A 17430-nucleotide genomic window follows, 5' to 3' on the forward strand; every position below is an offset into this window, starting at 1 on the left:
CATTTTCGTTTAAACTAACAAAACGCATAACTGGATTGTAAGAATTTGTTTACTTTTCCTCAAATTCAGTGAATCTGACTTTGCTTTACTGTATTGCATTATATTGTTAAACCATCTATAACTAATTTCTTTTCAACAATGTATCGTATCCAACTATCTATAAATATAAGGTTTCCACAAGGCTGATCCATTTAACTTTTAATGGAATTATTCAAATACAATAATTGATTAAAGTGGGCAGATCAAAATAAAATTGGCCTAGGCCTTTATATGATACATTTTGGAAATTTCCAGAGTCAGTGTCAACTTATCCGCCAATAGAGTGAATATGCCATTGTTAACTACCTATTTCCGTGGCTGTTTATTCCTATTTCTGGTAAGATCATACAAATAAAAAAGGGAGCTAATGGAAAAATTTTAAAATTCCAGGTTGCAGTGTTTGCCGAGGATCACTGTTCTAAACCTCCACCAAAATTTGTAAGTACAATAGCAAAAAATTGTTAATCCAACCAGATAGGTACTCCACTTATTTTAAATATTAGATATTATATTTATATATCTTTGTTTCTATTCCAAAGGCACCCAGAGAATGTTGTGAGCCCGTGAAATGGAGTGAATCGAATGTTGAGGACAAGTGTGCAGGAGCCCCTAGTGCTGTAGTAAGTTATTTACGCACATATCCAAGTCCGAGCGGGAGTTTTCACATTAATCATTTTGCTGCTAATATATACTACATATCATGAATTAGATATGCTCTAAGTGATTTCAAAGTTACAGTAATGAAATCACATTCCGCAAGTATGAAAAATAATTGGGCCAATACAAAAATCGCGGAAAATTGGACCAAGAGTGTTTGTTGTAAAATCTGCACTTATCTCTTATCTCTTATCTTATCTCTATGTATATTTATTCACCTGCTGAAAACTCTAATGATTAATTCCAAATTTTACGTTTGAGTGTTTCACAGAGTGCATTTTTAATTCGACGGACATTATTCAAAATGACGGTCCGAATGCAACGAATATCAGGACTTTTTTTGAGATTGAGTTGAAAGCTGATCCTGATTACATTCCGATTGCAATAAACAATTTCGAAATGTGTTACTCCTTAGGTACTTCATCCTTCTCCTAATTGTTTTGAATTCATTTGAATTTATTCAATTATATACTATTTTCAGTTAAACGAAGAATGGAAGATAAAGATCACCAAATTGATGGTTGCGATACATTCCCAGCTTTAATTATGGAATGTACAATTGCGCAAATGTTTGTTGATTGTCCAAGTGAAAAGTGGAAATCCAGTGAAGCTTGTGAGTTGGCAAGAAAATACTATAAGAGATGCCCCGATCGACATTTTACAACTAATGCTTGAGACGTATAATGAAATGAATAAGTAAGAAAAATGGTTTGTTGAAACTATTGATTAGCTGTTGATATTAAAAATCAATCTTAAAAGAAATTCCATATTTAACGCGTAATATTCAATAAAGCGACTCAATCAGAAAAGCGTCTTCCTTAATGTATTATTGATATATATGTATATGTATTTAGTCAACGATAAAACCTAAGTTCGAAAATGAATTCTGTCCTTCATATAACACCGTATTGCTTTCCTCTTATAATCCTCCAAGTACCAAATGGGATTCCCATATAAAATTCATGCTAAAAAATTCAACGAAACATAAATAAGCACATAAAGGAGTTGTATAGATGATGGAAGCTTCACCATCAAAATGATTTCACTTTAATATACTGCATTACCAAAAAACGCACAGATGGCTGGAAGTCCTCTGATAATCCAATAAAAATCATAAATAGCAGCACCCACGATAATGATAAATTGTAGAAATGGAAGCAGTGCCTAGTGTTTGATCGAAGGGTTTGAAAGAATATATATTTTTCACAAAATGGCAGACTATTAAAACTAATGGTTCGATTTTTCACTAAAAAACGGTCGTTTTTGGACTATAAAACTGCCATGTTTTACCGGAAGAAAAATCGAAAGATTGAACACTAAATTTTTATGTATTGAATAAGCCTGTCAATTTTCAAAAAGTTCGGTTTAGTAGTTTTGCAATAATTTTGGCCATCGTTTTCAAACATGTTATTTGTAGAAAAACGCGTTTAAAGTTTTTACTTCAAGTCGTTTACGGCACGGAATTTTCTTTTTCAACGATCATATCTCAGTCAATTTTAGTCGGATTGACTTGAAATTTTATGGACGTATTCTCAGATAAATATGCTTTAAAAAAATGCAATAAAAGATGTGTTTTTTTAAGTCATAAGTGGGATTAACTCCATCAAAATATGGAAAAGAAAATGATTATATAGAAAGTGTTGTTTGTTTAAGTTAGTTTAGGCCGAAATGTTACGATAACATAAATAAAACAGTAGGCCGGGAGTATCAATCAAACATTGGCTGAAGAATGTTGAACACTCACAGAAAAAAAATAATAAAGAGGGGTTAGGACAGATACAACACCTACGACATATGTGCGGTAAAGCATCCAGCATTAGAATGATTATTATTTTGTTAAGGGAAAGTCGCACCGCGTCCTTGAAGAACTATTGTGCCCCATTAGAATGATACTAACAGATTTTTTTTACTAGATTTTTTTGGCTGGGTAGCTGCTGAGAATGGGTTTTTGAAATAAATGACCACTTTGTAAACCTCTCACTCACCCTTATCTTGCCTTTGATGTCAAAACTAAAACCTGATTCGGAAAGTATCAATTGAATACTTACATTTGATACCTCACATGCCTATATTTGCTGAAAAAAATTTACACCCCCATTTTGGTGTATGGGGACTTTTGAACTTATCCTAGAACAATGTCATTCGATGCATTCATGGTGATTCATACTTCGAAACTTTCCACCAAATCTCATGTCAATAAGTGTAACCTAACCTGCTACACAAGATAGTGGCGAACGCTTTCCCACAAAATGTAAGTAGCGCCAACCTTCCCATTGTCCAAGGCTCGTGGCTTGAATAGCGTCCTCAAGAGAGCTCCTAAGGTAGCAATCAAGATGACACCAAATATGTTCACAACTCTGAGAACCTAAAGGCGCACTCGAAAAAGATAAATGTTATGCAGTGATAAAACTTGCATAGCTAGGGTAAAACTGTACACGACCATGAGAGAATTCGGTATCCCGATGAAATTGATAAGACTAACTAGGCTGACCCTGACCAATGTGCAAGGCCAGATAAAAGCAGCAGAATCACTCTCAAGACCATTCGTCATCAACAAGGAGATGCCCAATCATGCGTCCTCTTTAACCTGGCCCTCGAGAAAGTGATCCACAAAATTTTAAAAAGATTCGATGTGCATTCCAAAAGATAGCCAACACCGTTTTGGCTGATATTGGTGCGTTCGGTCGCTTTTCCTGGATTTTAGTCACTGCGCAGATTGTTTACTGGACTCTGGTGTATCCGAAAAGTGATCACCTAATATGATTGTCACTGTCTGTAAAATGTTGCTAGGAAGTCCATAAAAAGAAGAGATGCCCTTTGTGATATCTTTTTGGGATGTGGCTGACAATATCACCTAGTACTTCGCAATATTCTCAGGCACGTTGTCTAGGATTTGTGCCACTTGTGTATCAAGAATATTTTCCCAATGCTAGATGGCACTCGGGTCATAAGGCGGACCACATTGGATTTAAAGGTGACGCTGTACCCCTGCTGTTTTTATCGAGACTCTTAGATAAAAGAAAACTATTTTGATATATTATGATCTAGCGAGTAATAGGCTAAGAAAAAATCCTGCACTCAATTTCCTAACACTCCAAGATGAAATGCATGTTAGGCTCAAGTGCATGCATTACAAAACAGTTTAGCTATTATAAAACAATACTTTTGTTGAATAGATTATTAAAAAAAATTGAAATAGATACTGATACATAAAATTGTGACGTTGCAGTCGTTCAGTGCAAAATGCTTTCCCCCTCAAACAACAAAATGAAATTCTCATTAAAATAGTTTATGCTTGACTTATAATTAACATGTTTTAAATTGTTCCAGTCGAACTGTATCTCTAATGTTAAGGTAGATAGATAAATATCATTTTACAATATTATTTGACTACAAAATTTTCTTTACTGGTATTGATTCCGCAAAATGGTGAATCGAAGCACATGTCACCCTTTAGATGACATTAATTCTAGGCCATAAAGAGTTTTTGAGTTAGCATGGGGAGTTTTTGATGATAGCATGGGGATCTTATATTGGATTTTTGAAAACATTCATGTTGTCCACTATAATTAACATAAACGAATTTCAGCTGCATTACATTTCCAATTGCTAGTGATTTTCACTACAATGATTAGGGGAATATGAAAGCGAAACCGGTACAAATTCATGTCAGAAATACATTTATTTTTACGCTATATAAAACAGATATAAGACCTTCCTTTTAATGGTGAGACATATGTTTTCACATCCCGTAAAATAACAATTTAACACTGCAACTGCACTAAGCTCCAAAGTTTAGGGTGTTCCATTCAAGAACTTAGAACTTTTAATGGTCGATAGCATCACTCGTTGGAGGAAAATTGTTCCATAGAATGATCACTCTATCTTTTATCGTTGCAGAATTATTTTTCGTAAATAGTGCCAAAAAGGGTGTCATGCCCACCAAATCTACAATTTTCTACTCCCGCATAATTTAATTCCAGATTTGATACCATTTTCGAGGACTACATAAAGTTTCGTATAAATAGATATTTTTCCGATTGCAAAGGAACTATTTCCTTAAACTAGTGGTACTATCCACCAGTAAAATCTCCACCATCGTGAACGGGACACCCTGTATAAAGATAGTCAAACAAAAATATGAGGTGATGGCCAAGCTGAACACCTGTAACTCGGACTCGAATTACGTTGGAAAGGAAAATGATCCTGTAAGTTTTTGATCAAATGCGACTTATTTAAATATCAAACTTCCTCGAAATACTTCCGTGACATCTTCAATCTTCATCATCATCAACGGCGCAACAACCGCTATCCTGTCTAGACCTGTCTCAATAAGGAACTCCAGACATCCTGGCTTTGCGCCGAGGTCCACCAATTCGATATTCCTAAAAGCTGTCTGGCGTCCTGACCTACGCCATCGTTCCATCTCAGGCAGGGTCTGCTTCGTCTTCTTTTTATACCATAGATATTGCCCTTATAAACTTTCCGGGCTGGATCATCCTCATCCATACGGATTAAGTAACCCGCCCACCGTAACCGATTGAGCCGGATTTTATCCACAGCAGGACGGTCATGGTATCGCTCATAGATTTCGTCGTTATATAGGCTACGGAATCGTCCATCCTCATGTAGGGGGCCAAAAATTCTTCGGAGGATTCTTTTCTCGAACGCGGCCAAGAGTTCGCAATTCTTCTTGCTAAGAACCCAAGTCTCCAAGGAATACATGAGGACTGGCAAGATCATAGTCTTGTACAGTAAGAGTTTTGACCCTATGGTGAGACGTTTCAAGCGTCTGCAAGCTGAAATAGATTTCGTCGTTATGTAGGCTACGGAATCGTCCATCCTCATGTAGGAGACCAAAAATTCTTCGGAGGATTCTTCTCTTGAACGCGGCCAAGTGTTCGCAATTCTTCTTGCTAAGAACCCAAGTCTCCGAGGAATACATGAGGATTGGCAAGATTATAGTCTTCTACAGTAAGAGCTTTGACCCTATGGTGAGACGTTTCGAGCAGAACAGTTTTCATAAGCTGAAATAGGCTCTGTTAGCTGCCAACGACCGTGGGCGGATTTCATCGTCGTAGCTATTATCGGTTGTGATTTTCGAACTTAGATAGGAGAAATGATCAAAGGTCTCAAAGTTGTAGTCTCTTATCTTTATTCTTCCCGTTTGACCAGTGCGGTTTGATGTTGTTGGTTGGTTGGTTTTTCGCGCTGACGTTGCCACCATAAATTTTGTCTTGCCTTCATTAATGTGCAGCCCAAGATCTCGCACCAATCGCCGCCTGCTCGATCTGGATGAAGGCAGTTTGTACGTCTCGGATGGTTCTTCCCATGATGTCGATATCGTCAGCATAGGCCAGTAGTTGGGTGGACTTAAAGAGGATCGTACCTCTTGCATTTACCTCAGCATCACGGTTCAGTTTCTCGAGGGCCAGGTTAAAGAGGACGTATGATACGGCATCCCCTGCCTTAGATCGTTGTTGATGTCGAATGGTCTTGAGAGTGATCCTGCTGTTTTTATCTGGTCTCGCACATTGATCAGGGTCAGACTAGTCAGCCTTATCAATTTCGTCAGGATACCGAATTCACCCATGGCCGTGTAAAGTTTTACCCTGGCTATGCTATCATAGGCGGCTTTAAAGTCGATGAACAGATGATGCAACTGTTGTCCATATTCCAACAGTTTTTCCATCGGTTGCCGCAGAGAGAAAATCTGATCTGTTGCTAATTTGTCTGAAGTGAAGCCTCTTTGGTATGGGCCAATGATGTTCCGTGCATATGGGGCTATCCGGCCTAGCAAGATAGCGGAGAATATCAATTGGACGGAAGTAACACTTTTTTTTTAAATTTTTTTTATCAAACAAAAAAAGTAATGCGTATAAGCAGTTTGCAAATACCAAAACAATAAAGTTACAAATGGCTTTAATAGCAACGAAAAGGTTTTTGTCCGAAAATTGTTTATTTTTTTCCTTAAATATAAGCTACACTTTACTTATGGTTACTCCGTTTGGTTTCGATGATTTGGCGCATTATCTTCTTTCACAATGAGGAATCGTTTGTCAAGTTGTGATTTGACTTCTAGTTCTAATCGCTGTAATTCCCATTTATTGTTTGTCCTTTTTGACCAGAAAAACATTGTACCTTGAAAGTCGTTAAACGTGAAAAGCCAAATTTATCACCAAAACTTATATAACTAGTGAAATACCTCGATCTAATGGACCTTTAACTGCAACTTCAAAATGAGCGGTCTTTCCATCGCAATTATTTTTCTCTGTGTCCGCCAAATCAAATCCCATGTCCTTGATTGGCTCCCCGAGTAATTTAACAACACCTGCAAAGAGATATATTTTATAGACGTTTTTAAAACTCGCTAAGTATAGATTACTGCAAATCGACCATTTAAGCCTACCATTAAGACCAATACGAACAAATAATATTTCAATTGCTTATATCCTCTTATTAAAATCGATTATCGATAATCGATTATCTGTCTGTCTGTCACCCGATTTTCTCCGAAACGACTGAAGCTACTGTCACGAATTCGGTAAAAACGTGTGGTGTGGCATCATTTTACGCTGGGTTTAAGAAGTGGCTCCCTATACATGCCAAACGGAAGTGTAGCATCTTTTTTTTAAAGAAATACGTTGCCTATGAAATCGTGATAAAGAATTCAAAATCATGAGCATTGGAATAGAATAATGAATGGTCTAAGCGTGTGCCTAACATTTCAAGAATTCAATAGTAACGCATAGAATAGAATATGAGAGGCCCACATAATAGTTCCCAGTTGAAAAGTTATATCTGATTCTAGCGGGAAAGATGAGACTGGTAGACTTCAACTACGAACACCAAAGTGGTTTGACTTCCATATATCTTATAATCTAATACTGGCACTACAAGCGGCATATCAACCGAGATACTTGGCTTTGGAATAATGATATTGAAATGAAGGTCCGTGAAAAGAAACGTCTCTACCACAAATTTCTCCACGATAAAACGCCTGCTAATTGGCAAATTTATAAGAATGCCAACCGGGAAGCAAAGAAAGCGCCCGCTGTCACCCGAGCGAACCATTACAAACATCTTTATGATAAACTGGACACTCGGGATGGCAAGAGAGATCTGTACCGACTTGCTAAAAGCCGTAATTAACGTACACAGGATATAGAACACCTCTGTTGCGTTAATGGCTAGAACGGTACTTTGCTTATCAACCGTCGAGCCGCAACGGATAGATGGCGAGAATACTTCGAACAGATTTCATCAACTGAGGAGGCAATAAAACGAATGAAATCGGGAAAAGCCACAGGACGTCATGACATCGCATCTGAGCTCTGGAAAGCGAAGAGCTGGGACCCAACACTGTTGCTCAGTGAATTCTTTAATCGGGTTATTCAGGAAGGAAGAACACCATCTGACTGGCAAGAAAGTACTACTGTTCCAATATGGAAAAAGAAAGACAGTCCAGCAGAATGTTCAAATTACCATCCGATCCGGTTACTTTCCTATACCATGAAGATTTTTGAACGCATTGTTGTCAACCGTATTCGCGAAATCGTTGAAATAACCGTGAATCAAGTCAGATTTGTCAAAAACTGCGGAACTACTGACGCAATACACGCTGCACGGTTACACATGGAGAAACACCGTGAGAAGCATCACCCTCTTTACATTGCCTTTCTGGATCTAGAGAAAGCGTTTGACCGTGTGCCACACGAACTCATCTGGTATGCTTTACGACAACACCAGAAGAACTCGTGCGCTGGGTTCAATATCTCTACCACGATATGAAAAGTAAAGTTCGAAGTATGGCGGGTGTATAACCGACCCCGCTTGTGAACGGGAGGAAGGCTGAAGAAAAAGAAGAAGTAGAAGAATTAGCTCAGCTTTGCTAATTCTTGATTGAAAATAAAGCTTCAAATCAACAGATTATGCGAAATTAACCAATGAAATTGGTGATTGAAAAGTAGAAGGGCAAACCAATTAAAGCAGAGGTTACTGCTGCCAATCAACTGCAAGACAATACTGACAGAAGGGTTGTAATAGGATCATGTCTATTTGCACTTAATCCGTATGGATGAGGGTGATCCAGCCCGAAAAGTATATAAGGGCAATCTATGGTAGAAAAAGAAGACGAGGCAGACCCTGATGGAGCCATGCCGTAGGTCAGGACACCAGACAGCTTTTAGGGATATTGAATTCGTGGGCCTCGGCGCAAAACCGGGATGTCTGGAGTTCCTTTTTAAGGCAGGCCTAGACCGGATACCGGTTGTTGGGCCGTTGATGATGATGAAGTTAGGTTCTGTAAATGTAGCCATTTTGAATACGGGATATTTATGAGGTATTGTATGCATTGTGAACGCATTCATTCTCTTATCTGCACTGTTGTGTTCCCGAATTTTAGGAAGTGCACGTTTATGATTGTGTTGATTGGGATTAAGCTTCAAATTCAAACCTACTTCTATTCAAAATACTCATTCCACGGAATATTTACCTGCATTCCCCCGTAATGCTTTGAATGCCTGCCGGTAGTACTCGTAATTCCTAATTCGGTCTTCGATTTTGTACTTCATATACATAACAGCAGAAATGCCACCAATCGCAATGTAGACACTTACTTTAGCTAACGTTCGATTTGATGGAAACTTCATGATATCAGTGTAATAATTTAATTCAGTGAGAAAATCGTCGATACCACCTTACGCTTTACAAGCAGACCAAAACAAAAATCAGCTGCTAAATATGAGGTTATGGTACATTTTCTGAAAGGCCCGGCCAGAATATTATGCCATTTTCCATGGAAACCGCTACAAATAAACTGCAGACGTCATGAGCATAACCTACGAATACTTTGTGGGTAGGAAGGAATATAGTTGCATTTGGGAGCACACATTAGTAGTATATTTATAAAGCCAAGTTACTTCAAGATGAATGTATCATTGCTTTCGAGTGCTTTCAACATATTGCGAACCAGAAGTTCAAGCATGCCTAGCATTTTTCTTAGGCAATATGCGAAACCAGCCGCAGGTAAGTGTGCCTTAAAATCACGACTGAAGGTTCTGATCGGTCTTTGACAACTTTGATGCTGTTTGCAGCATTTTTAATAGTTACAAAAAGTCCAAAAACGATGAGGATTCTACGCAATCACACTTATTTTCTGGAATCCATAGAGACTGCATTCTTCCACTGATAGCAGTGTTGTGATGATCCATGGTGTACTCATATTACATTATCTGGGGGATTTTAATTCCTTCAAATGCCTCAATTATGGAATTTCCCTCTGGTTGCACTCTTAAACTAACCAAGGTTTCTAATTTGACTATGCCGCAGGAAATCCATTAGTAGATATATTGCTAGCAGCTGCAAAGGGAGCACATTAGCAGCAAAAAAGATGTCTGATGCGCCCATAGGCATCAAACGTAGGCATTCACATAGAAAATATTCTATCGATCCATATTTCCATCATCATCAACGGCGCAACAACCGGTATCCGGACTAGGCCATATATCCAGCTAGCGAATTATAGGCAGTCAGAATGGCCACAATACTTCTGCAAGTATATTTGTTTGGTTCTGACAGAAGTTTAAGTCTGTCTAGTGGCATTAAGGCTCTGTCACATACCATTATGTGAAACTCTAAACTCCGCTACTGACACCCCAATCGACAATTCAAGTCTGGGCATAGGGAAATTGAACACTTCAAAAGCACCTGGCATTGGTAACATCTTCCCAGGGATGCTAAGAAAGGTATAGAGCACTTAGAGCGACTGCTAAGAAATATTTCTCTAGCAATACTTTTGCGTTGAAATGTTTGCAGAAACCGCCAATTCTCTCCCTCCCACTTCGGTCACCTGAGAAGAGAGTCTGTACAAACTCAATTGTAGAGTTCGTGAAAGCCGCATCCGCTTTTCTAACAGAGTCCAACTTGGCTGATTCATCCCATTTAAGGCTTCTACGAGGCCTTCAAGTCTCGCCTTCCTTTATATTTCCTCGTAGTATGATCTAAAAGAGTCTCGCTTCGGACGTTTTACGAGCCCCTTATTTCCAAGGGAGTTCTTGAAGTTTAACGAATCTTTATTTAATTTTTATGGCTTTTACAAGCATGATTCAAAAGTCGTCTGGTCGGCTATCAGAGTTTTTGAAGCTCTCTGCTATCTCCTTTTTGGAATAAATTAACTCTTTTTATTTATTTTGATTCTAGTAGAAAACGTGGATAGACAACATTAAGAATTGATGGTCGCCTGTTACCAAGCGTAGTAGTAGTAACATCCTAGACGAAGTCCCTTGTTAAATCTGGCCATTCCCCATGGACTATTACCACACGCAAGCTGAACTTCACGAGAAACCTTGCTGTCGACTTTCCAACCAGGACAGAGTGAAAGACTGGCGGCGTGTTGCAAGACTATGAGACATTATTCTTCAGCGACGGATCAAGGTTGGTCTATGGAGTCGGTGCGGAGTTTTCTCGAATACACACAGTGTTTTCGAATCGTATCGTCTCCCAGGTTTCGCCAGTGTATTCTGAGCAGAAATACTGGCAATACTGTCACTGCCTCGGGCCTGACCCGAGACTTAAGCGTAACATGGCCGTTCTTATACTCAGTGGCGACATCCTCCAAGTTGGTGGGGTAGTGCAGAAACACGCTAAACACTCTGCGCGGCATGCTCAAGGTCATCCTCCGCTGGGTTCCCGGTCATAAGATCATAGAGGGAAATGAGCGGGCTGGCGGATTGGCCAGGCGGGGCTCTGCTCTTGGTATTCCTTGGGCGGGTACAGTCGGTGCCCTTTCGACTATCAAGGGCAGAATCTACTCGTATTACTTAGCGGCCGCGGACCTCCGGTGGCCAAGGCTCACTACCTGTGCCAAGTCAAGGACGATTTCGCCCCCTTATAACAAAACCCGATCACAAGAGCTCCTACGGCAGACGCGTGCAAATGTATGGAAGATTACGGCGGTCTGCACGAGGCACTGGCCCTTAGGGGACCATGCTGTCAGGTTCGGGATAACTTACAATTCGCATTGCCGAAGTGGCGGAGAAGAGGGGAAAATCCTCATGCATTTCCTTTGCGACTGCCCAACTCAAGCTAGAGTCAAGCTACGGTCACTAGGTAAACCATTCTTTGGGGACTTCAAGGAGATTTCTAGCTGCAAAGTGGGAGAATTGCTTTCTTTCGTGAATCCTACGAGCTGGCTTTGAAGAATTGAGTCGGCTGAGTTATGCATCCCTACTCTCCTAACGGCAGTCGCGGAGGAATTTGTGGCATCAAAATGGCGCACAACAGCGCTTATTGGGCTATTCGGAGCGGCTACTTACTCTATTGCCAAAGGAGTCCTCAGTCGCCTAGGAAACTCCACTTTGGTGCCAAGAAGTGCATTGAACTTTGTTCAATCCGTTTTCCTAGGATTATGTTTCTGCATTACAGTCTGTCGCCTAGTCTAGTCAATTATAATAACTTTGTAATTAGGCCAATTACTTCAATATTGTTGACCCCAAGAACGTAAGGGCGCACTTTACGTTTCTCCTCTTGCCCTTAACCTGGTACAGTCAGATGAATGCAACTAGGTCCTGGGAATACAATTGTCTTACCCTGGTTGCTTCTAATAATTTTGATATGAGAACAAGATTTTGGGTGGCGAGGATTTCTAATCGAAAAAGATGCAGCCCTCTTTGCTAATTCAATATCATAGATTCTGTTAAATCCAACCCATAGCTCTTTTACTAGAAATATATGAGGAAGTTCTGCAGCTTTACCAGCCTTACTGCCAGTAGATAGGATGCTTTGATATTCAATTTAATTTAATATGAAAACCGCCGCTAACTGAGGATTTCGCTGCATCCAACGTGAGTCTCGCCACCACCTTCTGCCGATAGTTTTCTGCGTGGGTCTCACGGGGATTATCAGCTCGCCACCGCCTTCACCAGCAGCAACGCGCATGTCCTCATTCCCAAGAAGCTTCGCCTTCTTTCGCTGTCATCGACTGAAAACCTTTGCAGACCAGTTGCGCTTACATCTCCAGTTCTTCTTTCTATCGCTTGGTAGACGCGGAAGAGAAGGTGGCAACATTTAGTATTGTTCCCTCTCATTGGCAGCAATTACAGCCACGAGAAGACGAAGCATCGAATTGAAAATGATTTGATTCACACCGTTTAAATTACATTCCAAACCACTTGCATTGTCTTCCAGAGATTTTTTCAAGAAAGCATCCTAGATGAATCTTCGGTCCCAGATGAAGAAGTCGTATCCGTAATAAGTTCGAAGTATGTTTATGCTCGTTGTCTGGCTGGAAAATAAATACATGTTTCATGTCCATTGTGGCGGATTATGGATCCACATCTGAACATATACCTGCTTTGCTATAATCTGGTCAATAATTACTAATGCATCCACTTGTGGTGGTAAATGACTGTTTTCGGTGAGTCGACTCATTTAGCTGAGCAGACTCAAAAGAGTCAGCATTAACTTCACTTCGCCTATAGCACTATGAGGAGAATTTTGTATCGAAAACTTAAAAATCAACAATAAAACACTTCTAAATTAATTTCAGAATAAACTTTTTGCCGAATATGTCGTGATTTTTGTTTCCTAGTGTTTGATATTCATAAATTACAAAGAGTTCTTGGTAAACAATAGATTTACTTGCACTGATGAAGGGAACAAGTGGTTCCCGAAATATCGGTATTTGCAAGAATAAATACCCACACCAACGAAAAAGAAACAACAAGTTTTTATTATTTCAATTAATTAATCGTTGGAAACACCGTATAATTTCACTCTGATAGATTTACTCTTGGAATAAATATGCAAAAGGCTGTGTGTTCGGGGGCTATATACAAGTTAACACATTCCTATCTCTGCCCCAATAAACATGTTCCTGAAGTTAGCATTTACCTGTAATTCACATCATAAACTTAAGAAGCGCATCCTCAATTCCCAGAGTAATATTTCCCAATTCTACCTACATACAATCACCCGAACCAATTCCGTACTCCAAAGACTATAAAATTCTAGCAAATTTTCCTAGAGATCTTTTCCGGCGAATAACGTCGAGGACATCAAATTTACCTAAAATGCGACATTTATTTAAGGAACGAACTATTTAAATGTACACTTGTGCATTTCCGCTGCGAGGTAACATTTTAATTAACAAAGGAAATTGTAATTAGTTGCATTCAAACCTTGAATAAAAAAAGATTCAATTCCAAAATTCTAGTTGTTTCATTCGAAACTCCATAACTTACATTCCTAGTGCGACAATACATAGCATGCATGTATGTACATATTATCTCATCTTGTTCGTGACAACCTCATGCGAAAAATTGATCTGACTTCGTAATTACGTTTTCGATCTGTTAAAATGTCGCTCGTATGTAATATTAGGTGTCGAATCTATGAATATTTAAGGTACTTCATTCCATATTGAAATTTGTACACATTTTGTTCATACCACATTTCACCTTATAATTGTTTTTACACAAAATCTTAAATTGATCGTTTCGATCTGCACGATACAAGATTGCCCCGTAAACATACCTGCCTACTTACATACGTGCAATACTCATATGGGCGGTATTTGCAAAACAGAAATGTATAAACTATGCGCACAGTACATACACCACATCAACAAGCCCTCAAATATCGCTTCACCAATTGAGCCGACTCGCATCTCGCTGAGTCGGATGTGTAGCGTGTTCATTGTGCTGATGTGCCTTCGCATCAATTGAGGGGATTCAATGCCGTGATTCTTCTGAGGTGGTTCGATATCGTCGACTTTTCAGAGTCAACCCGCCTTTTTTATAATGACTAAATGAAGCCTCTGATTCCTTCGCTTAATCCAGTATTCTTTCGGAAAAATATCCAGTTTTCGTCGAATGTAACAAACAATCCCTTTCCAGAAACAGCCAATTGGGTTTTGCAGCAACATATTTATCTCTTGGATCTCATCTTGACACTTTGAAACGAAAATTAATATGTGAATTTAATGTGACTGCTTCATAGGAAGGAACCATAGTGTTGTTCATTCAGAGTGGCTTGCAATGAGGGAAGTGAGGACCGAAAATATGGACCCACAAAACTATACCATGTCTCGTTTTGAGAACCTATCCAGCCGAACAATTTGAAAAATTTCGTAGTGTTGCATCTGTATGAAATCTAGGCCTCAAAATACATCCCATTTCAATATCTACACAAATAAAGTTAGTAATAACATGTCTGTCGTACGGAAGGTCGCAGTTCAAATCGCACTGGTGGAAGTGGGATTTGTAGCATGATTTGACGTCGGATACCAGTCGACTCAGCTATGAATGAGTCCCTGAGTCAAATCAGGGTAATAATCTCGTGCGAGCGCAATGCTGACCACATTGCCTCCTACAGTGTTACTGTAGTGTACCGTTAAGGTCTTGAATGAAGTGTTCTAAAACACTTCAAGGCCCTGATCCAATATGGATTGTTGGGCCAACGATTATTATTATTAATAGCATGTTACCATATTTTAGAAATTTTCGAGAAACCTCCTTAAGTTCATCCTAGAAATTTGGCATCATATAAGTGATAAAATAAGACAAAATTCTGAAAAGTTGGAAGAAAATCCAACTATTACTAACAAAGTTATAGAATATCAAAATTTTTTTATTTTACCTGAATTTATTGTAATCCGAGTCATGTAAGAGTCATCATCATATAAATAATAATAACATAAATGTGGAAGCATTTTAGTTTTCCTTTTTTTGGCCTTTTTAAGGTTTAGTGTGAAGCAAAGCCTTATTAAAATCGATTCAACGTCCGTCTGTCCGTTTGTCTGTCTGTCAGTCTGTCACACCCAATTTACTCAGGAACTGGAGAATTTATTGTCACAAAATTTGGTGAGAACATGTGGTCTGTGCGCCTTTACATGCAGCGAGTGGCGCTATTTTGCATTTAGTTTAATAAAGGTGGGCTCCTCATACATGCGAGAGGGGGTGTATTTTTTTTTCACCGAATATGGTCATGTAAGATATCAAATGAAAGGTCTGTATGAAATATAGGCTCCAAAATACATTCCGTTCCGATATCTGCACAAATAAGGTAATAATAGTACATTACTGTGTTTTCGAAATTTACCGGAAAACCCCCCTAATTTTACCCCGGAGGTACAAAATTTGGTATCAGCGTAGACGATTATAAAGGAGATAATTCTGAAAGGACAATCCAGTTAATATTGACAAAGATATAGAAGGTCAAAGTTTCGTATTTCAAGTAAATTTATTGCACGCTAAGATTTGTATGACGTCATTATCAGCTAAAGTGAACTTATATAAATAGCGCTGCCCATGTGGACGTTTTAGTTTCCCCTTTTGGCTTTTTGTGTCAATAAAGCTTGCGGGTAGTAACCAATATAATAGACATGTGTGTCCCCATTTACCAGTGGTTTTTAATTTACGTACGTGCTTTTGTGCACGGAGTAAAGTGGAAAGGCGTGAAGATGCCGTAGATCAATTTTTCAATGTGGTAGTAGACCATGTTTGTTTATCAAGGATGGACACCGTATTTATGTCGTTTTTCTATATGTACTTATGTGTATCTTGAAGGGGGAAAAAGTGACGGAATGTTTTGTACTCTTAGCTATATACGAGTGGAAAATCGTGCGTAGAGATGAGATGAACACAAAACTTTTATACCCGAAGCGCCCAGCTTCCGGTATCCCGACTTATTTTAGTTTTTTCTGTATCAATATCAATTACTCGAGACAGACATATGCATATGTTTACGTTAATAAAGTTTGTGGATAGCTTCGCACTCAGATGTATTGTATGCACAGTTATGCTATGCTCAACTTACATATTCTGCATTTTTAGCTCTCCAGAATCCCACCATCTTACCTCGCTTAGGCTCAGAATGTTGTTAGATATGAATCAAAATATGTAGACTTCAATGTACTAACGTTTCCAACCATCAAAACTTTCAAACATTTTACATGTAGTCTAATAAATCGGTTTTAATTTTTCCCTGATCGGAAAACCATTTACTTGTAAGTGAAGAATGGATTTGAAAAATTTGTTTTATACAAAACCTTGAAGTACATCTACAAATTCAAAACGAAAAAAAAACTATATTTTGTTCAAAACCCAGCTCCAGGTGGCAAGAAATTGAAAAAACTCGGAAAGCTTGGACCTATCATTGAAAAAAAGGAAATACCAGTTGAAACGGATGTCAATAAACTAGTCAATTATGTGTGTGGATCCAACATCTATAAAACTGGGGAGGACGTTAAGGTAAGTAATTCACGCTTTATATGGCTATTCTCAGTTACAATAAATTTACTATTTCAAGCTGAAGCCAGATTCTGAATATCCCGATTGGTTGTGGAAAATGAACGTTGAGCGTATCATCCCTCTTGAAGAACTTGATCCAAACAGTAAACAATATTGGCGGCGGCTGAGGAAAGTAGCACTGAGGCGAAACAATCAATTATCGAAACTGAAAAAATTCTAATTGAATCATAATATGTTTATTTACATGTAAATATTAGTAAGAATAATTTTTCCAGAAGTTACAATACAGTCTTTTCATTTCTTTCTTTAATTTTAAAGGCAAATCCAATGGTCAAGTCCCCTTTCCGGGTTTGTTATTTCCAATCACCGACAACTTGGTGGTGGTCTAGGGTGATTTGAGAAATCGTTTCATTGCAAAATCTATATGTTAATCCTACAGTATAAATAACCATCGTTCCCAAGTGTCCTTATTTTGAAAGTTTTA

General features: G+C 38.7%; 3 protein-coding genes across 3 annotated transcripts; 2 read left to right on the forward strand and 1 right to left on the reverse strand.

Moving 5' to 3' along the window:
* Positions 1-273: 273 nt before the first annotated feature.
* Positions 274-1505, forward strand: LOC119661578. Its single transcript, XM_038070977.1, has 5 exons — positions 274-376; positions 430-477; positions 579-659; positions 958-1111; positions 1178-1505. Exons 1-5 carry the CDS (start codon positions 329-331, stop codon positions 1369-1371), a joined length of 525 nt encoding a protein of 174 aa, XP_037926905.1. The 5' UTR covers positions 274-328; the 3' UTR covers positions 1372-1505.
* Positions 1506-6636: 5131 nt separating this feature from the next.
* LOC119647046 lies at positions 6637-9444 on the reverse strand. The gene is made up of 3 exons (XM_038047802.1): positions 9191-9444; positions 6902-7027; positions 6637-6837 (listed from the first exon to the last, which is right to left on the reverse strand). The coding sequence occupies exons 1-3, from the start codon at positions 9345-9347 to the stop codon at positions 6695-6697; spliced, it is 426 nt and encodes a 141-aa protein (XP_037903730.1). The 5' UTR covers positions 9348-9444; the 3' UTR covers positions 6637-6694.
* Positions 9445-9515: 71 nt separating this feature from the next.
* On the forward strand, positions 9516-17230 carry LOC119647047 (39S ribosomal protein L54, mitochondrial). The gene is made up of 3 exons (XM_038047803.1): positions 9516-9723; positions 16804-16946; positions 17005-17230. The coding sequence occupies exons 1-3, from the start codon at positions 9624-9626 to the stop codon at positions 17164-17166; spliced, it is 405 nt and encodes a 134-aa protein (XP_037903731.1). The 5' UTR covers positions 9516-9623; the 3' UTR covers positions 17167-17230.
* The last annotated feature ends 200 nt before the right edge of the window (positions 17231-17430 follow it).

Source organism: Hermetia illucens, chromosome 1, assembly GCF_905115235.1.
Source record: "Hermetia illucens chromosome 1, iHerIll2.2.curated.20191125, whole genome shotgun sequence".
NCBI classification, from domain to species: Eukaryota; Metazoa; Arthropoda; class Insecta; order Diptera; family Stratiomyidae; genus Hermetia; species Hermetia illucens.

Coding starts and splice junctions, on each gene's coding strand:
- LOC119661578 (XM_038070977.1), top strand. CDS start 329: ATGCCATTGTTAACTACCTATTTCCGTGGCTGTTTATTCCTATTTCTG. Junction 660..957: donor CAGGAGCCCCTAGTGCTGTA/GTAAGTTATTTA, acceptor TTTACGTTTGAG/TGTTTCACAGAGTGCATTTT. Junction 1,112..1,177: donor CGAAATGTGTTACTCCTTAG/GTACTTCATCCT, acceptor TACTATTTTCAG/TTAAACGAAGAATGGAAGAT.
- LOC119647046 (XM_038047802.1), bottom strand. CDS start 9,347: ATGAAGTTTCCATCAAATCGAACGTTAGCTAAAGTAAGTGTCTACATT. Junction 7,028..9,190: donor AGCATTACGGGGGAATGCAG/GTAAATATTCCG, acceptor ATCTCTTTGCAG/GTGTTGTTAAATTACTCGGG. Junction 6,838..6,901: donor TAAAGGTCCATTAGATCGAG/GTATTTCACTAG, acceptor ACGACTTTCAAG/GTACAATGTTTTTCTGGTCA.
- LOC119647047 (XM_038047803.1), top strand. CDS start 9,624: ATGAATGTATCATTGCTTTCGAGTGCTTTCAACATATTGCGAACCAGA. Junction 9,724..16,803: donor ATATGCGAAACCAGCCGCAG/GTAAGTGTGCCT, acceptor TTCAAAACCCAG/CTCCAGGTGGCAAGAAATTG. Junction 16,947..17,004: donor AAACTGGGGAGGACGTTAAG/GTAAGTAATTCA, acceptor TACTATTTCAAG/CTGAAGCCAGATTCTGAATA.